Source organism: Pseudophryne corroboree, chromosome 1 (assembly GCF_028390025.1).
Source record: "Pseudophryne corroboree isolate aPseCor3 chromosome 1, aPseCor3.hap2, whole genome shotgun sequence".
Classification (NCBI taxonomy): Eukaryota; Metazoa; Chordata; class Amphibia; order Anura; family Myobatrachidae; genus Pseudophryne; species Pseudophryne corroboree.
This window is the reverse complement of record NC_086444.1, coordinates 1,208,670,244-1,208,692,554: the sequence shown is the minus strand read 5'-3', so window position 1 is coordinate 1,208,692,554 and position 22,311 is coordinate 1,208,670,244. Positions and strand designations below refer to the sequence as shown.

Here is a 22,311-nt window from a genome sequence, read left to right as displayed (position 1 = left end):
TCCCCTGACCACTGTCGCGTCCATAATCCTCTTCTGGCAGAAATGGACATCGCACTTACTCTTGATGCCAGAGTGCAAATATCCCTCTGTGCATCTCGCATATAAAGAAATGCATCCTTTAAATGCTCTATAGTCAATAATATATTGTCCCTGTCCAGGGTATCAATATTTTCAGTCAGGGAATCCGACCAAGCCACCCCAGCACTGCACATCCAGGCTGAGGCGATTGCTGGTCGCAGTATAATACCAGTATGTGTGTATATACTTTTAAATAAGAATTTACTTACCGATAATTCTATTTCTCGTAGTCCGTAGTGGATGCTGGGGACTCCGTCAGGACCATGGGGAATAGCGGCTCCGCAGGAGACAGGGCACAAAAATAAAGCTTTAGGATCAGGTGGTGTGCACTGGCTCCTCCCCCTATGACCCTCCTCCAAGCCTCAGTTAGGATACTGTGCCCGGACGAGCGTACACAATAAGGAAGGATATTGAACCCCGGGTAAGACTCATACCAGCCACACCAATCACACCGTATAACTTGTGATCTGAACCCAGTTAACAGTATGACAAACGTAGGAGCCTCTGAACAGACGGCTCACAACAAATAACAACCCGGTTTTTTTGTAACAATAACTATGTACAAGTATTGCAGACAATCCGCACTTGGGATGGGCGCCCAGCATCCACTACGGACTACGAGAAATAGAATTATCGGTAAGTAAATTCTTATTTTCTCTAACGTCCTAAGTGGATGCTGGGGACTCCGTCAGGACCATGGGGATTATACCAAAGCTCCCAAACGGGCGGGAGAGTGCGGATGACTCTGCAGCACCGAATGAGAGAACTCAAGGTCCTCCTCAGCCAAGGTATCAAATTTGTAGAATTTTGCAAACGTATTTGCCCCTGACCAAGTAGCAGCTCGGCAGAGTTGTAATGCCGAGACTCCCCGGGCAGCCGCCCAGGATGAGCCCACTTTCCTTGTGGAATGGGCCTTGACAGATTTAGGTTGTGGCAAGCCTGCCACAGAATGTGCAAGTTGAATTGTGCTACAAATCCAACGAGCAATCGTCTGCTTAGAAGCAGGAGCACCCATCTTGTTGGGTGCATACAATATAAGCAGTGAGTCAGACTTTCTGACTCCCGCCGTTCTTGAAATATATATTTTCAATGCCCGGACCACGTCCAACAACTTGGAATCCTCCAACTCGTTAGTAGCCGCAGGCACCACAATAGGCTGGTTCAGGTGAAACGCTGACACCACCTTAGGCAGAAAATGAGGACGCGTCCGCAGTTCTGCCCTGTCCGTATGGAAAATCAGATATGGGCTCTTATATGATAAAGCCGCCAATTCTGATACTCTCCTGGCTGAAGCCAGGGCCAGTAGCATGGTTACTTTCCATGTGAGATACTTCAGCTCCACCGATTTGAGCGGCTCAAACCAATGGGATTTGAGAAATCCAAGACTACATTAAGATCCCACGGTGCCACTGGGGGCACAACCGGGGGCTGTATATGTAGTACTCCTTTTACAAAAGTCTGGACTTCAGGAACTGAAGCCAATTCTTTCTGGAAGAAAATCGACAGGGCCGAAATTTGAACCTTAATGGACCCCAATTTGAGGCCCATAGACAATCCTGTTTGCAGGAAATGTAGGAATCGACCCAGTTGAAATTCCTCCGTGGGGGCCTTCCTGGCCTCACACCACGCAACATATTTTCTCCAAATGCGGTGATAATGTTGTGCAGTCACCTCCTTCCTGGCTTTTACCAGTGTAGGAATGACCTCTTCCGGAATGCCTTTTTCCTTTAGAATTCGGCGTTCAACCGCCATGCCGTCAAACGCAGCCGCGGTAAGTCTTGGAATAGACACGGTCCCTGCTGAAGCAGGTCCCGTCTTAGAGGTAGAGGCCACGGATCCTCCGTGAGCATCTCTTGAAGTTCCGGGTACCAAGTTCTTCTTGGCCAATCCGGAGCCACTAGTATCGTTCTTACTCCCTTCTGCCGTATAATTCTCAGTACTTTTGGTATGAGAGGCAGAGGAGGGAACACATACACTGACTGGAACACCCACGGTGTTACCAGAGCGTCCACAGCTATTGCCTGAGGATCTCTTGACCTGGCGCAATACCTGTCCAGTTTTTTGTTGAGGCGGGACGCCATCATATCCACCATTGGTTTTTCCCAACGGTTCACAATCATGTGGAAGACTTCTGGATGAAGTCCCCACTCTCCCGGGTGTAGATCGTGTCTGCTGAGGAAGTCTGCTTCCCAGTTGTCCACTCCCGGAATGAATACTGCTGACAGTGCTATCACATGATCTTCCGCCCAGCGAAGAATCCTTGCAGCTTCTGCCATTGCTGTCCTGCTTCTTGTGCCGCCCTGTCTGTTTACGTGGGCGACTGCCGTGATGTTGTCCGACTGGATCAACACCGGCTGACCCTGAAGCAGGGGTTTTGCCAGACTTAGAGAATTGTAAATCGCTCTTAGCTCCAGTATATTTATGTGAAGAGACATCTCCAGGCTTGACCATACTCCCTGGAAGTTTCTTCCTTGTGTGACCGCTCCCCAGCCTCTCAGACTGGCATCCGTGGTCACCAGGACCCAGTCCTGTATGCCGAATCTGCGGCCCTCTAACAGATGAGCACTCTGCAACCACCACAGAAGAGACACCCTTGTCCGTGGCGATAAGGTTATCCGCTGATGCATCTGCAGATGCGATCCGGACCATTTGTCCAGCAGATCCCACTGAAAAGTTTGTGCGTGGAATCTGCCGAATGGAATCGCTTCGTAAGAAGCCACCATCTTTCCCAGGACTCTTGTGCATTGATGTACAGACACTGTCCCTGGTTTTAGGAGGTTCCTGACAAGTTCGGATAACTCCCTGGCTTTCTCCTCCGGAAGAAACACCTTTTTCTGAACCGTGTCCAGAATCATTCCCAGGAACAGCAGACGTGTTGTCGGGGTCAACTGAGATTTTGGAAAATTCAGAATCCACCCGTGTTGTTGCAGCACTACTTGGGTTAGTGCTACTCCGTCCTCCAGCTGTTCTCTGGACCTTGCCCTTATCAGGAGATCGTCCAAGTAAGGGATAATTAATACGCCTCTTCTTCGCAGAAGAATCATCATTTCGGCCATTACCTTGGTAAAGACCCGAGGTGCCGTGGACAATCCAAACGGCAGCGTCTGAAACTGATAATGACAGTTTTGCACCACGAACCTGAGGTACCCTTGATGTGAAGGGCAAATTGGGACATGCAGGTAAGCATCCTTTATGTCCAGGGACACCATAAAGTCCCCTTCTTCCAGATTCGCTATCACTGCTCTGAGTGACTCCATCTTGAACTTGAATTTTTGTATGTACAGGTTCAAAGATTTCAGATTTAGAATAGGTCTTACCGAGCCGTCCGGCTTCGGTACCACAAATAGCGTGGAGTAATACCCCTTTCCCTGTTGTAGGAGGGGTACCTTGACTATCACCTGCTGAGCAAACAGCTTGTGAATGGCTTCCAATACCGTCGCCCTGTCTGAGGGAGACGTTGGCAAAGCAGACTTTAGGAACCGGCGAGGGGGAGACTTCTCGAATTCCAACCTGTAACCCTGAGATACTACCTGCAGAATCCAGGGGTCCACCTGTGAGCAAGCCCACTGTGCGCTGAAATTCTTGAGTCGACCCCCCACCGTTCCTGAGTCCGCTTGTAAGGCCCCAGCGTCATGCTGAGGGCTTTGCAGAACCCTGGGAGGGCTTCTGTTCCTGGGCAGGGGCTGCTTGCTGCCCTCTCTTACCCCTTCCTCTGCCCCTAGGCAGATATGACTGTCCTTTTGTCCGCTTGTTCTTATAGGACCGAAAGGACTGCGGCTGAAAAGACGGTGTCTTTTTCTGTTGGGAGGGGGTCTGAGGTAAAAAGGTGGATTTTCCGGCAGTTGCCGTGGCCACCAGATCCGATAGACCGACGCCAAATAATTCCTCCCCTTTATACGGCAATACTTCCATATGTCGTTTGGAATCCGCATCACCTGACCACTGTCGCGTCCATAAACTCCTTCTGGCAGATATGGACATCGCATTTACTCTCGATGCCAGAGTGCAAATATCTCTCTGCGCATCTCGCATATAAAGGAAAGCATCCTTTAATTGCTCTATAGTCAATAAAATACTGTCCCTATCCAGGGTATCAATATTTTCAGTCAGGGAATCCAACCAGACGACCCCAGCACTGCACATCCAGGCTGAGGCGATGGCCGGTCGCAGTATAACACCAGTATGTGTGTATATACTTTTTAGGGTAGTTTCCAGTCTCCTATCTGCTGGATCCTTGAGGGCGGCCGTATCCGGAGACGGTAACGCCACTTGTTTTGATAAGCGTGTGAGCGCCTTATCCACCCTAGGGGGTGTTTCCCAGCGCGCCCTAACCTCTGGCGGGAAAGGGTATAATGCTAATAACTTTTTTGAAATTAGCATTTTTCTATCTGGGTTAAACCACGCTTCATCACATACATCATTTAATTCCTCTGATTCAGGAAAAACTACAGGTAGTTTTTTCACCCCCCACATAATACCCCTTTTTGTGGTACTTGCAGCCTCAGAGATATGCAAAGCCTCCTTCATTGCCGTGATCATATAACGTGTGGCCCTACTTGAAAATACGTTTGTTTCATCACCGTCGACACTAGATTCAGTGTCTGTGTCGACCGACTGAGGTAAAGGGCGCTTTACAGCCCCTGACGGTGTCTGAGACGCCTGGGCAGGTACTAACTGGTTTGCCGGCCGTCTCATGTCGTCAACTGATTTTTGTAATGTGCTGACATTATCACGTAATTCCATAAACAAAGCCATCCATTACGGTGTCGACTCCCTGGGGGGTGACATCACCATTATCGGCAATTGCTCTGCCTCCACGCCAACATCGTCCTCATACATGTCGACACACACGTACCGACACACAGCAGACACACAGGGAATGCTCTTATCGAAGACAGGACCCCACTAGCCCTTTGGGGAGACAGAGGGAGAGTTTGCCAGCACACACCCAAGCGCTATAATATATATGGGAACAACCTTATATAAGTGTTGTTCCTTATAGCAGCTTAAATATATCCAGTATATCGCCAAAAAAATGCCCCCCCTCTCTGTTTTACCCTGTTTCTGTAGTGCAGTGCAGGGGAGAGTCCTGGGAGCCTTCCTCACAGCGGAGCTGAGCAGGAAAATGGCGCTGTGTGCTGAGGAGAATAAGCCCCGCCCCCTATTTCGGCGGGCTTTCCTCCCGTGGATTTAGATAACTGGCATGGGTTAAATACATACATATAGCCTTAATGGCTATATGTGATGTATTCTTTTGCCTTAAGGTAATAAAATATTGCTGCCCAGGGCGCCCCCAGCAGCGCCCTGCACCCTCCGTGACCGCTTGGTGTGAAGTGTGTGACAACAATGGCGCACAGCTGCAGTGCTGTGCGCTACCTTCATGAAGACTGAAGAGCCTTCTGCCGCCTGTTTCCGGACCTTCAATCTTCAGCATCTGTAAGGGGGGTCGGCGGCGCGGCTCCGGGACGAACCCCAGGGTGAGACCTGTGTTCCGACTCCCTCTGGAGCTAATGGTGTCCAGTAGCCTAAGAATCCAATCCATCCTGCACGCAGGTGAGTTGAAATTCTCTCCCCTAAGTCCCTCGATGCAGTGAGCCTGTTGCCAGCAGGACTCACTGAAAATAAAAAACCTAAAAAACTTTTTCTAAGCAGCTCTTTAAGAGAGCCACCTAGATTGCACCCTGCTCGGACGGGCACAAAAACCTAACTGAGGCTTGGAGGAGGGTCATAGGGGGAGGAGCCAGTACACACCACCTGATCCTAAAGCTTTATTTTTGTGCCCTGTCTCCTGCGGAGCCGCTATTCCCCATGGTCCTGACGGAGTCCCCAGCATCCACTTAGGACGTTAGAGAAAGGATATTTTCCAGCTTCCTATCAGCTGGTTCCTTGAGGGCGGCCGTATCAGGAGACGGTAACGCCACTTGTTTTGATAAGCGTGTGAGCGCCTTATCTACGCTAGGGGGTGTTTCCCAACGCGCCCTAACCTCTGGCGGGAAAGGGTATAATGCCAATAATTTTTTAGAAATTAGCAGTTTTTTATCGGGGGAAACCCACGCTTCATCACACACCTCATTTAATTCATCTGATTCAGGAAAAACTACGGGTAGTTTTTTCACACCCCACATAATACCCTTTTTTGTGGTACTTGTAGTATCAGAAATGTCCAAAACCTCCTTCATTGCCGTGATCATGTAACGTGTGGCCCTACTGGAAAATACGTTTGTTTCCTCACCGTCGACACTGGAGTCAGTGTCCGTGTCAGTGTCTGTATCGACCTGAGGTAACGGGCGTTTTATAGCCCCTGACGGTGTTTGAGACGCCTGTACAGTTATTAACTGATTTGCCGGCTGTCTCATGTCGTCAACAGTCTTTTGTAAAGTGCCGACACTATCACGTAATTCTTTCCATAAGACCATCCAGTCAGGTGTCGACTCCCTAGGGGGTGACATCACTAACACAGGCAATTGCTCCGCCTCCACACCATTTTCCTCCTCATACATGTCGACACAGCGTACCGACACACAGCACACACACAGGGAATGCTCTGACAGAGGACAGGACCCCACTAGCCCTTTGGGGAGACAGAGGGAGAGTTTGCCAGCACACACCAGAGCGCTATATATATATATATATATATATATACAGGGATAACCTTATTTAAGTGTTTTTCCCTAATATAAGGGGGCCGGCGGCGCGGCTCCGGGACCCATCCATGGCTGGGCCTGTGATCGTCCCTCTGGAGCTAATGTCCAGTAGCCTAAGAAGCCCAATCCACTCTGCACGCAGGTGAGTTCGCTTCTTCTCCCCTTAGTCCCTCGATGCAGTAAGCCTGTTGCCAGCAGGTCTCACTGAAAATAAAAAAACCTATTTAAACTTTTACTCTAAGCAGCTCAGGAGAGCCACCTAGATTGCACCCTTCTCGTTCGGGCACAAAATCTTAACTGAGGCTTGGAGGAGGGTCATAGGGGGAGGAGCCAGTGCACACCAGCTAGTCCTAAAGCTTTTACTTTGTGCCCAGTCTCCTGCGGAGCCGCTATTCCCCATGGTCCTTTCGGAGTCCCCAGCATCCACTAGGACGTTAGAGAAATATATATATATATATATATATATATATATATATATATAGATATATATAGATATATATAGATATATATATATATACATATATAACCTTTCACCAGGAGAGGGTGCTGTTTGTACACGTAGAATTTACTTGTGACTATAAAGCTATAATAGGGGGAGGCTCCAATGTACTTTGGGGCCTGTTGTGAATTTTAAGATGGCCGCCACTGCAAAATTCTGGACACCTCATTGAGGAGGGGGATCTTCCACTGGTGAGCCCCACTGCCCACACTTCTTTATGTCTAGCAGTATTGTAAAATTCGGGCCGTACATGAGGCTTCCTGTTGCACCCCCTTGGGCTTTCAGTGCCTGCCCGCAGCTGAGTAAATCTCCTCAGCTGCGTGCTCACTGCAGCGTCTCTCTCCCGCTCCCCGCCTCCGGCGGCTGAGGGTATTTGCTCAGCCGCGCGGCATTGTAATCTCCTGCTGGCCGGCGCGCGCTGGGACCGCTCTAATCATGTCCCGTAGTGGCGCCTCTCTAATGCTGACAGGGGAGACTTGCTGCGCTGCTGAAGGGATCCCGGCTGCCTCACACTGTTGTGCTGTCCGGCGCGCCGCTGCGGGATCTGAGTAGCTAATTAACTTCCGTAAGGGAGTAAATTAAGTGGCCATGTGTGGACTTTGAACTCTGAGAATTACAAGTCAGCAGCTCTATCCACTCAGCTATGCTGGCTACTGTATGAATAAAACCCTTTTCTTCAGTACTCACAGACCTGATGATCCGATTTAAAGAGGATCTCCTGTGAGAGATGCAGATCCCTTCAAAAGGGATCTTTGTCTCTCAGTATTATCAGGCTTTGTCCCCCTTTTCCTAGGGAGACGCAGCACCTTTATCATCTGTATTCCTGTCGCGAGATGCAGGTCCATTCAATAGGGATCGTTGTCTCTCACAAATTTAGTCAGGAGCTCTGTGCTCCACGTGCTGTCCCTCCAGCACAATTTTCAAAACTGAGGGAGGAGGGATGTGAAGGGGGAGGAGCCGGCTGTGCAGACAATACTAATTTTAGATTGTGCCACACCTCCGGTTGCAAGCTTCACACCCCTAATGTGTAAGGAACGCTCCAGTGTCCCCTAGTGGATGAAAGAGAAAAGCTGCGGCTGCTACATTGTAGCACTTCGTATACAGAGTCAGAGACTCCATCATACACAGATGTACAAATGCCATATATCAAATTAATCGCAATGCAATGTGACTAGGGTGCACAAGGAGACTGATAATTTGATATACGACGCTGTGTATGGTGTGTCATTTGTCAGGCTGTTTTTGAGGTTTGAACACTGACAATTGCAGATATGCCTCATACATCTGTGCTGCAGCACGCCAAGTCGCGTGAGAATCTTCTAGCATTCTGCGGCCCACTCACACCAGGCATCTTGCGCTGCATGGCGTATTGGGCCTGATTTGGAAGCAAAGCAGAAAAAGCAAGTATCTGGAGCAAAGCATTGTGCACAGCAATGGGAGGAAATACACTCATGATGTTTCTGTGCAGGGTAAATACTGGCTGCTTCTGCATGTAGCCCACACGCTTTATTTTACACTGCAGGTTTAATTTCAGTTGTCGTCCTCCCCCCCCACACACACACACAATCTAATAGGCCCTACACATTAGGCAATATAACTGAACGATATGAACATTCTTGTTCATTAATGAATGAGTAGGCACCAACGATGAATGATGCGCGGCCCCACGCTCATTAATCGATGGTGCCAGGTCGCTTATGCTTGCACCGCTATGGAGCCAAGAGACTGGGGGAGTGAAGAAACTTAACTCCCCCGTCGCCGGGTCGCGCATCTGCCGTATCGGCCGTCGGGCTGCGGGTCGCCGAATGTGTAGGGGCCATTACTCTCTGCACTTTACCTCTGCCCCACCTGCAGTGAAGCATGGTTTTGCCCAGTTGCTGGCTTTTTTTGCTTTGCTTTCACATCTGAATAACCCCCACTGAGGCTAGATGTAGGAGGATGCATCTGTACATGTGCAGTGAATATCACCAAAACATGAAATATGATTTCTGCTCAGCGATAGTGTGGGAAGAAATTGGCCGCCTGTTAAAGAGACGTTGTAAAGGATTTTATCCTTATTTAGCATTAATTACGTTCAAACATATATTAAAGCTGCATTCCAACAATTAAGATAATTCTCCTTAAAGAACTTAAATCAGATGCACGTATAAGGTGCTTAGGGGTAAGCCTTGCTGAGAGATGAACTACAGAGAGATAAAGTACCAGCCTGTCAACTCCCAACTGGAATGTTAGTTATCGCTTATTCGTCCTCCTACTGAATATTGCCCAATACAAAATCCCTCAGGAGAGAAAACAAGTATGGCTGCCAGACATTGCTGGTCAGCTATACCGGCTCTCAAGCATGTCATGTAATGGCAGAATGGGAGAAGGAGCAAGTAGGTATCACAGTGCAGACAGAGATAAGAGAGCGTTTCCATCACGTGCCATGTGACTGTGGTTGCCGTGCAGCTCTCCGGATAATTTGCAGAATTACTAACATTCATTAATAGCCGTCTACATTTATAGTGGGATCACTACTAACACACCATGACAGCAGTAAGGTGACTTGTAGTATGTAATCATGTTCTCTACTTCACCATAAACTAATGGTTCCTTTCACTGGCCGGAATAGAAACAATAGACTTATGTCATCAATATAGCTTATATCACACCCTCCCCTTTTTCATTCCAGCAATAATTCAGGTTGCTTTATTGGCTCCTTCATGTAAAGAAACTTCACTTTTAGGGGGGAATTCAAATGTTTAAAAAGTCGGTTGGTTGCCTGTTTTTCCATTGTCTATTAGATAGGAAAAAACAGACACCCAACTGACTTTTCAAACAATTGAATTCCACCCTTCGTGTCATGATCATTTGAGGCTTACAATGCTCAGGCAAGAAGGGGAGATGTGATAGGATGGAGGTTACAGATACCCTGCCCCCCATAATGGAGGCTGCACATAATACTAACCAGCCATGATATATAGCGTGGAACAGCAGCAGTCAGGATGATGTAGTTATTATCTGAAGTCATCGCTCCATCTGGGAAAATAAGAAGACATACGTGTCGGTATGGGAATGGAATGGTCACACTTACCCATCTGCACACAGAGGAAATCATGTTCTGTCTCATGGCTTAGTGGGAAGGGACTCCTACATGACCCAGAGAGCTAGCACTCTTATCTGTACATTATATAATATATGTACTTAAAGACACAGATGGGCTCACACGCTAGCTGTACATTATATATTTTATACACTTATAGACACAGACATGGGCTCACAACATAGAACACGCCTTTCCTGGGAAGATGACACGCTAGCTGTACATTATATATTCTATACACTTATAGACACAGACATGGGCTCACAACATAGAACACGCCTGTCCTGGGAAGATGACACGCTATCTGTACATTATATATTCTATACACTTCTAGACACAGACATGGGCTCACAACATAGAACACGCCTGTCCTGGGAAGATTACATGCTATCTGTACATTATATAATCTATACACTTATAGACACATATATGGGCTCACAACATAGAACACGCCTGTCCTGGGAAGATCATACGCTATCTGTACATTATATAATCTATACACTTCTAGACACAGATATGGGCTCACAACATAGAACACGCCTGTCCTGGGAAGATTACATGCTATCTGTACATTATATATTCTATACACTTCTAGACATATATATGGGCTCACAACATAGAACACACCAGTCCTGGGAAGATTACACGCTAGCTGTACATTATATATTCTATACACTTCTAGACACAGATATGGGCTCACAACATAGAACACGCCTGTCCTGGGAAGATTACATGCTATCTGTACATTATATATTCTATACACATATATGGGCTCACAACATAGAACACGCCTGTCCTGGGAAGATGACACGCTAGCTGTACATTATGTAATCTATACACTTCTAGACACATACATGCTATCTGTACATTATATAATCTATACACTTATAGACACATATATGGGCTCACAACATAGAACACGCCTGTCCTGGGAAGATCACACGCTATCTGTACATTACATATTCTATACACTTATAGACACATATGGGCTCACAACATAGAACACGCCTGTCCTGGGAAGATCACACGCTATCTGTACATTACATATCCTATACACTTATAGACACATATATGGGCTCACAACATAGAACACGCCTGTCCTGGGAAGATGACACGCTAGCTGTACATTATGTAATCTATACACTTATAGACACATATATGGGCTCACAACATAGAACATGCCTGTCCTGTGTTGCTCACACCATCTGTCCTTACAATTTAGGAGTAACATATTATGCTACATGAGTCACGTCTTTATAAAGAAAGTACATTGTTTGCAGAATACATTACAACGTGTTTCTGGATTGTTACTTTCCACAGACAAAGCATCAGTGGGAACAATACAGGAAGAAAAACACGCGGTGTATAATTATAGAGAGAAGCCGGCCCCATATTTATTTACTCTCCCATTTCCATGTTTATCTGTGAGTATAAACACCAGAAAATACACAAGGAGTTTTCCCACCCAAAAAGGCATCACACCAAAATAAATATTCACACCCAGCCCCAACACTTCCCATCGCTCCCACCAGTCTCCGCCGGCAGAGAAACTGGTATGTCTGTTTATAGGACCACGAGGCCAGAGCGGAACGATTTATCTGTATTATACAGCACATTTCCACCACGGTCCCTGCTGTACGGATATTCCTGGGGAAGATTTCTCCACCGATTACAGATGTGTCCTGTATAAGCTGGGTACACGCCTATCTATTTAATCGGGCAGATCATCAGATACCAGTTTATCGGCCGTGTAGGCCGCATCGTTAGCTGATGAATGGTTTTAAAAACGACTGAACCGGTCAGATCAGGAGGTCGCATCTTTTAAGCTCCTTAAAAATTAACATGCCTGACCTCCCGATCCCATTGTAGAAGGTACACACTGAGCTAAAGATTGATGGTTGTATTCAGGGTGGACACAAATCCGATCATCACTGCGAGGACCAGAGCACTATTCTATCTGCATAGTGTGTACACAGCATCCCTGCTCCTGCAGTAGCCCCCAAATAGCCCCTCTTGGAGCGCCAGGTCCCGGAAGACCCATTTCCTGCTGAGCATCTTTCTCAATCAAGATGTGCATCTTATTCGCATAAATATAACTGTGAGCAACAAATCTACATTGCTAGATTACACTGATCACATTTCTGTGCAGCATTTGTACATCTGAGTGAGTCCCAATCTGTGTAAACAAGTCTCCGATGCAGCGGCCGTGGCTTTTGCCCGTGCCAGAGATCGGTTGTGCTTCAGCTGTGACTTTGTTCTCGCTAATGCCTGTGTGGTCACAACTCGGCGTCCCTGGTACACGGTGTGTGGTGTTCAGCTGCACTTGGTATAAAGGGGAGAAAGTAATCGCGATTTCACAGAAACGTTTCTACCTTTGTCTCGAACAAGAATTTCTGACTTCAAAAACGATTCTGAAAACACGACGGACCCCAAATTCCCTCTTCCGCCCTGCAGGTCAGGAATGTCGTACACAGTCATGGAAGCCTGAAAGAGAAGCGCACGCCACGATCACCATTATATTGTGCGCTCCGGTGCGCTATTCCATACAATGTATCACTTCTAGCTCTATAATAACTGACAATAAACAAAGCAGATGATGACAGTTACACTATGGGGGGAGGGTCGGCGGGATGCGTCTCTGTAGCCGATGTCTGAATGCAGCCTATGGAGGTGCAAGAAGACATCAGGTTACCACTGATCACCAGATAGAAGGGAATATTGCTTTAATAGAATTGGAAACCCCAGCAGCGCAGGAGTTAGGGCTTACATATGCAGGCTGGTGTGTATCTGTCTCTCCTCTGCAGCACTTATCCGCGGGTGAATGCGAGAGTGACATACGGGTATGTAAGGATCACCTTTACAGAAGGGTTTAGTTTGATCATCCTAACAGATCAGATTGCTGCCAGACGTATGCAGAAGGTAAAACATATACAGCTACTTACAGACTTTATCAGATGCTTGCTATCATTATGGTCCAATGGCACAATCCTAGAGGCAAAGAACAGGCCGTAAGCGTTTGTCAAGTTACATGCGTACAATGGGCCTAAGTCAGATCTGATCGCAGCAATACATGTGTTAGCTAATGGACAAAACCATGTGCACTGCAGGTGGGGCAGATGTAACATGTGCAGAGAGAGTTAGATTTGGGTGGGTTATATTGTTTCTGTGCAGGGTAAATACTGGCTGCTTTATTATTACACTGCAATTTAGATTTCAGTTTGAACACACCCCACCCAAATCTAACTCTCTCTGCACATGTTACATCTGCCCCCCCTGCAGTGCACATGGTTTTGCCCATTAGCTAACAAATTTGCTGCTGCGATCAGATCTGAATTAGGCCCAATGTTACATTGAGCACAACTAGCGAAATGCCACTTTACCTGCCCAGACTGTTCACAGCTTCAATATGAAATGTTACTTTAGACCTAGAAGAAGAGAAACACTGTAACTTTAAGGCCACTCACCCTATTATCATTTTACATTACTGCTCATACATGGTGACTATACAGGTAGGAATGTTTCCCAAAGCTCCTAATATACACAGAGATCACGGAGAGATAACTGCACATTACAAAGCTGTTCAGTCTTCCTCGCAATACATCCTCATCTCCTCCCAAAGCCTTGTTTCTATATTATTCATGGGTGGCATGGTAGGGGTGCAAACACCAACACATGGCATCACCAATCACCCGGTTACTCGGATTTCACTTACGTCCTAGAGGATGCTGGGGTCCACATTAGTACCAGTACCATGGTGGTATAGACAGGTCCACTAGGAGCCATTGGCACTTTAAGAGTTTGAGAGTGTGTGCTGGCTCCTCCCTCTATGCCCCTCCTACCAGACTCAGTTTAGAAAATGTGCCCGGAAGAGCCGGTCACAGCTAGTGGAGCTTCTAGAGCTTCTTTAGTTTTATTTTTTTCTAAGAGTCATTTAGGCAAAGGGAGGCTGCTGGCAACAGCCTCCCTGCTTCGTGGGACCAGGGGGGGGGGGGGGGGGGGGGTAGTGTACACCCTGAGGGGTCTGAGCCACTGTCTCCGCTGACAGGACACAGAGCTCCTGGGTGATGATCGTTAGCCGCCCCAGGCGACCGCTCACTCCCGCAGCATGCCGCCACCCCCTTACAGAGCCAGAAGATTCCGGTGGCGAGTGAGTCACCGGCCCACCTGGCAAGCGGGGAGCCGGTGAGAAGATGGCGGCAACAGGGCAGGAGTGCATCGGAGGCTCAGCGGTACATAGAGCCAGCGCCTATACCCTACACTGGTCGCTAGCCTGTCAGGGACCTCGGTTACACTGCCAGCAACAATCCTCAGGCCAGTATAAAAAACTGAAGAGCAGGAAGCAGCGCCATGTTAAGGGGGCGGAGCTTCTCCTCAGAGCGGACCCAGCTGCGTCTGCGCCATTTTCCTGCCTGCAGATCCTCTACAGAGACGCTGACAGGGAGAGCTGTCACTTCAAGCAACTCCAGCTATCCTGTATGGTACCAGGGGGTTGTAGAAGGGGGGGGGCTGTGTAAATACTGTGTAGTCTATTAAGGTACACAGTAAGCACCAGGTAGTGGTATTATACCTACCTAGGAAAGCGCTGTGTGTAGGTTGGCTCCAATTTTCTGTGGCATACTTGGGGGGAAACTGTGGCCGACATTTGTGTGTGTGTGTGTGTGTGTGTGTGTGTGTGTGTGTGTGTGTGTGTGTGTGTGTGGTCTCACATAGCCATGTCTAGGGACTCTGTGTCTTATGCTGCAGAGGACATTTCCTCTCAGGAGGAATCCATTCCATGTTCACAGTAATGTAATGTCTTATCTCAGATCCCTATTAATGAGCCTGAGTGGTTAACCTCTATTAAGGGTATGATCTCTCAGATCTCTACTAGGGTAGCTCATACTGAGACTGAAACTCAGGTTTTAAATAAATCTATGGCAGTTTGGTCAGGTTTTATCCCTATTCCTTCAAATTCCCCTAGCATATACCCACAGAAACGTGCACTTGCCCAGATTATGCAAGATGACACGGATACCGACTCGACACAGCAGATGGTGAAGGGGATGTGCTGAGGGGGGCGGCATCCCTTACAAAAGGGGTGCAGCTAATGATTGAGGCCATTAGAGATGTGTTAAATATTACTGACACACCACCTGACCAGGTTGAGGAGGCTTACTTCACAGACAATAAGAAAGCCTCACTAACCTTCCCTGCATCTAAAGAATTAAACGCTTTATTTGAAAAATCTTGGGAAAACCGGGAGTAAAAAATCCAGATCCCAAAAAGGGTTCTGGTTGCTTTTCCCTTCCCTGAGGTAGATAGGAAAAAATGGGAAAACCCAACCATAGTTGACGCGTCCGTTTCCAGACTGACGAATAATCAGGATTTTGGTACTTAATCCCTTTCTCCGATTCCACAGGGGACACTGGAGCGCAGTTACAATGGGAAATAGTAGGCAGTAACTGGGAGCTGGCACTTTAAAACTCAAACACCGTGGCTAGCTCCTCCCCTACTATGACACCCCTCCAAGCCAGTCTATGTAAAACTGTGCCCGAGGAGAGATCGAATAAACTAACGTTAAAGTAGAGGAGGTTAACGCCGCCATGTAAACCAGGATCGGTTCAGTATGGTATGCCGGCGGCTGGGCTCCCGGCGACCAGCATACCGGCGCCGGGAGCCCGACCGCCGGCTTACCGACAGTGTGGCGAGCACAAATGAGCCCCTTGCGGGCTCGTTGCGCTCGCCACGCTATGGGCACGGTGGGAGAATAAGTGTCGGTATGCCGGCTGTCGGGATTCCGGCGCTGGTATACTGTGCGCCGGGATCCCGTCAGTCGGCATACTGAAGACCACCCAACCAGGATAACATGAAACCAACTTGGAACCTAACCTAACAAAAAGGTTAACCTGAACCAAACAAGCAGTCACATAGTGATCTGCAAACCGTTAAGCGAAAAAGGAGGAAACAGCGCTGGGTGGGCGTCCAGTGTCCCCTGTGGAATCGGAGAAAGGGATTTATCGGTAAGTACCAAAATCCTGATTTCTCCTTCATCCACTAGGGGACACTGGAGCGCAGTTACAATGGGGATGTCCTAGAGCTCCCAAGACAGGCGGGAGAGCGCTCAGAGTCCTATAAAACCGCTCGGCCAAACTGTGATGCAGAGGCCGCAAAAGTGTCAAATCTGTAGAATTTGACAAACGTATGTTGGCCCGACCAAGTAGCCGCCCGACATAAAGTAGTCATGGATACCCCACGAGCAGCCGCCCATGAAGGCCCCACAGAACGCGTAGAGTGCGCTGAAACTGAAGACGGAGGTTCCCGAGAGGCTGCCAAAAAAGCTTGTCTGATGGTCAGCCGAATCCATCGAGACAAGGTCTGCTTAGAAGCCGGCCAACCATCGTATAGAACAAATAAGGAATCTGACTTCCGAATAGCCGAAGTCCTATCCACATAGATCCTGAGCGCCCTGACAACGTCCAATGATCTCAAATCTGGAGAGTCCTCCGAGAGGGCCGGAACCACAAGTGGCTGATTGATGTGAAAATCGGACACCACCTTAGGTAGAAAAGACATGTGCTGCAGAACCCGAGGCAACAGCGGGAAAGGAAGAAAGAGGTAAACGAACTGGAAATTCCAAGGAGCCGTGAGGGCATCCACGCCCGCCGCCGCCGGGTCCCTCGTTCGAGAGTAATAAAGAGGCAGCTGATTGTTGAGGCGGGACGCCATGAGGTCGATCTGTGGTTTTCCCCACCGGCGGACCAACTGCCAAAACACCTGGGGATGAAGTGACCACTCTCCCGGGTGCATGTCCTGTCGGCTGAGATAATCGGCTTCCCAATTGTCCGCTCCTGGAATGAATATCGCCGAGATGGACAGAGCATACTCCTCCGCCCTGACGGTTGATGTATGCTACAGTCGTGGCGTTGTCGGACTGAACTCCGACCGCTCGACCGCGCAGCAGGTGATGCGCCTGAAGCAGGGCGTTGTATACCGCCCGTAATTCGAGAATGATTATGGGGAGAGCGGATTCGTGGATCGACCAGCGCCCCTGAAAACGATGTTCGAGGGTCACTGCCCCCCATCCTCGCAGACTTGCGTCCGTGGTGAGGAGAGTCCAATCCCACACTCCGAACCGCCTTCCTTCCAACAGATGTGCCGACCGGAGCCACCAGAGAAGCGACGACCTTGCCTTTGGAGATCGCGTCACCCGCTGATGAAGGAACAGATGAGATCCTGACCACTGATGTAGAAGACACAGCTGAAACGGTCGAGAGTGGAAGCAACCGCACGGAAGAGCTTCGAACGCCGTTACCATCTTTCCCAGAAGACGAATGCACAGATACACCGACACCCGACGGTGTCGAAGTACCGACCTTACCAGCATCTGCAGAGACAGGATCTTGTCCTGAGGGAGGAAAACCCTCTGATGGACCGTGTCGAGAATCATCCCTAAAAACAGCAACACTTGTGAGGGGCATAAGTGAGACTTCGGGAAGTTCAGGATCCACCCTTGCTGAATCAGAAGGTCCTGCGTTTTCCGGATATTCTGAAGTAACAGGTCTGCCGAGTGCGCCTTTATGAGCAGATCGTCCAGATAGGGAACAATCGTCACACCCTGCTTTCGAAGGAGGGCCATCGTGACCGCCATGACCTTTATGTATACTCTGGGAGCAGGAGAGACCGAACGGAAGCGCCTGGAACTGGAAATAAGCGTCCTGAATCGCCTGATGAGGCCAAATGGGAACATATAAGTATGCATCCTTGATGTCTAAGGACGCCAGAAACTCGTTTTGCTCCAAACCCGCAATAACAGACTGGAGGGACTACATCTTGAACTTGAATACCCTCAAATATGGATTGCGATCCTTCAAGTTCAGGATTGGTCTGACCGAGCCGTCCGGCTTTGCTACGAGAAACAGGCTTGAGTAATAGCCCTGTTTCCGATGATGAGCGGGAACAGGGATCAGTACCTTTGCGGATAGAAGCTTCTTTACCGCTGCCTGTAAGGCAACTCTTTTGTCGTCGGAAACTGGTAAACCCGTGGTAAAAAACCGCTGGGACGGTCGGGTTCGAAAATCGAGCTTGTAACCGCAAATGAGGAGATCCCTGACCCAAGCATCTGGACAGGACTGTACCCAGACTTCCCTGAAGTCCCACAGACGAGCTCCCACCCTGTGGTCTCCCAGGTGGGAGGGAAGCCAGTCATGCGGTGGTAGTGGTGGAGGACTTAACCTCTGACTGGGTTGAGGCTGTGGAACCTCTGCCTCTACCCCTATGGCCACGGGAGGCGGAAGCTCCTCCCCTGGCCTGGCCTCAAAATCTGGAAGGGGCACGAAAGGATCGAAAGAAGGGACCCCTATAGGGCCTGCGTGGGGCTGGAGCAGCAGAAGGAAGATAAGTCGACTTACCTCCGATGGCCTGAGAAATCCAGGCATTCAGACCCTTACCAAAGAGGACCTCTCCCGTAAAGGGCAACGCTTCTGCAGCCCGTTTGGACTCCGTATCCGCTTGCCACTGCCGCAGCCAGTGAGCTCTGCGGGCCGAAATTGCTAAAGCGGAAATTCTAGCACCGAGAATACAGATGTCCTTGGAAGCCTCGCAAAGATAAAGGGCTGATTCACGGATGTGTTCTGCCAATGGTATCAGCTGATCCGCCGGCAAATCGTCCCGAATTCCAGGACAATTGCTCCGCCCAAGCTTCCATCGCCTTGTTGACCCAACAACGTACCTGCGCCGGGCGATGCAATACCCCCGCCGCCGAGTAAATAGTCTTCAAGGTGGATTCCAACTTCCTGTCCGATGGTTCCTTAAGCTAAGTCGTTCAAGGAACCGTCAAAACCGTCTGCTTGGACAGATGAGACACCGAAGGATCCACAATCGGAGAGGTCTCATAACGCATCCTGCTATCTGCGGGAAAAGGATAGGAAGACAACATTTTTCTTGATACCTGAAACTTCGCGTCTGGATGTTTTCAGGCTGCCGTGATGAGCGCATCTAGCTCCTCCGAAACTGGAAAAGTCACCGGCAAGCATTGGTTGGTGCCAAACCTTGAAGGGCGTAAGGCGTCCTGCTCCGTCTCCTCCACCTGTAATACTGAGCGAATAGCAGTAATAAGAGCCTCTATACTCTGAGCTACTAGTTCAGAGTCCTCGTACACCTGATCGTCATTAGTATCCTGTATATCTACCACCGCCTCATCTAACTGAGGCATATCATCGTCAGATTCCTGCAACACAGAGGCTAGCATTCTCTTTTTAGAAGCCTGTGGGGGAGGACTAAAGGACGAGGCATGGGAAGGGATTACAGCCCTAGAGAGCCCTTCCACTGATTTTGCCAGGGAAACAGCCCATGCTGGTTCTGGCTTCGGGACAGGCTGTCGGACCCGGGTCGCCTCTCTATCTTCCCGAGAGGCCTTCAGTTCCCTAGTCAGCAGGGACATTACCTCTGTGAGCTGTGCTGTCCATGCAGGGGTGCTCTGGGGTTCTGATGAGGGCTGGGCAGATGGTTCTGACCCACCTTCCTCACCTAAAAGATGCCCCTGTCTCTGTGCTGCCTTGGAGCCTTTGCTTGCCATTTCAGCAGTTACCCTCCCACACAAATACAGTAATAGGCAGAAAGGCGGGGGGGGAGGAGAAACGCAGCCACAGCAGAGTGTACGCAGCCCTAATAAAGTATAAGTGCCCCCTGTCCCCACTGTAACACGCTCACTGTGACCGGAGTGCTTCTATCTCCCGCGTTGCAGCCTGGAGGAAATGGCCGTCCAGCGCGCGCTGAGTCCAGCAGAGGAGAGCGGGACTAAGCTCCGCCCCCCTCCGTAAAGGCGCCAGATTCAAATCTGCTTCGCGTCTCCAGCGGAATCCCCGTGCCGGCTCTGTGAGCCGCGCCGAGCGGGGAACCCAGCGGGGAAAGCGGGGGGTGCGAGCCGCGGCCGCCGGGACCAGTAATCAGAGTGGGGGTGCGGGTACTGTGAGCCACGGCCGCCGGGACCCTTAAGAATAGGGGGCGGGAAGTGTGAGCCCACCGGGGGAAAGCAAAGAGGAGAAGCGGGGAGCCGGGGTTTAATAAATCAAAGACCCTAGGCATATCCGCACTGTATATATATCTAGTGAGCACATAAAAAAAGGCACAGCTTTTCACTCACCGTCTTGGTGGAGCGGCCCTGAAACGCGCCGCACGCAGCGGTGTCCGGCCGCACATACTCACCGCTGCCGGAATCTTCTGCCGACGGAGCGGCCCTGACACGCGCCGCATGCAGCGGTGTCCGGCCAGCTCCGGAGAGCTCAGTGTCTCCTTCAGCCGCGGCTCATCCCGAGCCGCACGCAGCTGCGATGGGACCCCGCCGGCAGCCTCCCGCGGTGCAGACTGGCAGTGGCAGAGCTGCCAGTCTGTGAGTGCAAGAAAGAAAAAAAAAAAAAATTCTTCAGAGAAGTCCCAAGAGTGACCAGCTCCCTCAGGGCACAAAACAAAGACTGGCTTGGAGGGGGGACATTGTAGGGGAGGAGCTAGCCACGGTGTTTGAGTTTTAACGTACCAGCTCCCAGTTACTGCCTACTATTTCCCATTGTAACTGCGCTCCAGTGTCCCCTAGTGGATGATAGGTGGTTTTACCTGTCTCTGGATCTATTGCATTAAAAGAACCGGCGGATCGTAAGATTGACACTAAATTCAATCCATATACACTGCTTCAGGGGTGGTGTTGAGGCCTACCATTGCCTGCACATGGATCTCTAAAGCCATAGTAAAGTGGTCAGGCACATTACTAGAGGATTTTGATTCACTGGATAGAAGTGACATTGAATTATTTTTACGTAACATACAGGATTCTGCGGGATTCATGGTGGAATCCATGAAAGACCTGGGTACGCTGACTGCAAGGATATCTTCCATGTCTGTCTCAGCTCGCAGGGGACTCTGGCTATGCCAATGGTCTGCAGACGCAGAATCCAGGAGAAGTGTGGAGAACTTACCCTACACAGGTCAGGCTCTATTTGGGGAAGCATTTGATGTGTGGATTTCCACGGCAACCGTGGGTAAGTCACCTTTTCTTCTCTCAGCTACGCCTTCTACAAAGAAACCTTTTTCTTCATCGGCATTGCAGTCCACTAAGACAACAAAGTCCAAGCCTCCTACCACCTTCTTTAGAGGCGGGCGGGCAAAATCCAAAAAGCCTGCACCCGCAGGCTCCCGGGACCAGAAGCCTCAAAATCCTCAGCATGACGGTGGACCACGCAGCCTGGAGGACGGGCTGGTGGGGGGCGAGACTCAGATGTTTCAGCCACGTCTGGGTGTCGTCCGGCCTGGATCCCTGGGTACAGGATATTGTGTCCCAGGGGTACAGACTGGAGTTTCAAGAAACCCCCACCACACCGATTCTTCAAATCAGGCTTGCCAGCTTTACTGACAGACAGAACAGTCTTACTGGAAGCTATCCAGAAATTGGAAAGGTCAGAGGTCATTGTCCAGTTCCACCTCATATGCACAACGTGGGTTACTATCCAAACCTTTTTGTGGTACTGAAACCGGATGGTTCGGTCAGACCAATTTTGAACTCTGGAGGAGGGGGAGTTTCTGGTGTCCTTAGATATCAAGGATGCGCATCTCCACATTCCGATTTGGCCTCCGCATCAGGCTCATCTCAGATTTGCACTGTTAGACAGTCACTATCAGTTTCAAGCACTACCATTCGGTCTCTCCACTGCGCCGAGGGTGTTCACCAAGGTGATGGCATAGATGATGGTTCTCCACCGCAGACAAGGAGTGAACATAATTCCATACCTGGACGATCTGCTGATAAAGGCGTCGTCCAGGGAGAAGCTGTTACAGTCCATTGCTCTCACGACTCATCTGCTCAGGGTCCATGGTTGAATCCTGAACGTTCCAAAGTCACATTTGGAGCCGACAAGGAGATTGTCTTTCCTGGGAATGATCCTCGACACGGAAGTGCAGAGGGTGTTTCTACCGGTGGAGAAAACGTTGCTGATACAATCAATGGTCCGGGCTGTCTTTAAGCCAGCCCGGGTATCGATTCA

General features: G+C 49.4%; 1 protein-coding gene across 1 annotated transcript in view; it reads right to left on the bottom strand.

Moving 5' to 3' along the window:
* Nucleotides 1-22,311, bottom strand: part of DNAAF9 (dynein axonemal assembly factor 9) — a 233,853-nt gene that overhangs the window by 126,061 nt on the left and 85,481 nt on the right. The window contains exons 15-18 of the mRNA XM_063925341.1: nucleotides 13,684-13,728; nucleotides 13,246-13,291; nucleotides 12,676-12,787; nucleotides 10,169-10,239 (exon numbers count right to left, since the gene is read on the bottom strand). Coding sequence (XP_063781411.1) covers nucleotides 10,169-10,239; nucleotides 12,676-12,787; nucleotides 13,246-13,291; nucleotides 13,684-13,728 — 274 coding nt within the window. The remainder of the gene's footprint in view (nucleotides 1-10,168; nucleotides 10,240-12,675; nucleotides 12,788-13,245; nucleotides 13,292-13,683; nucleotides 13,729-22,311) is intronic.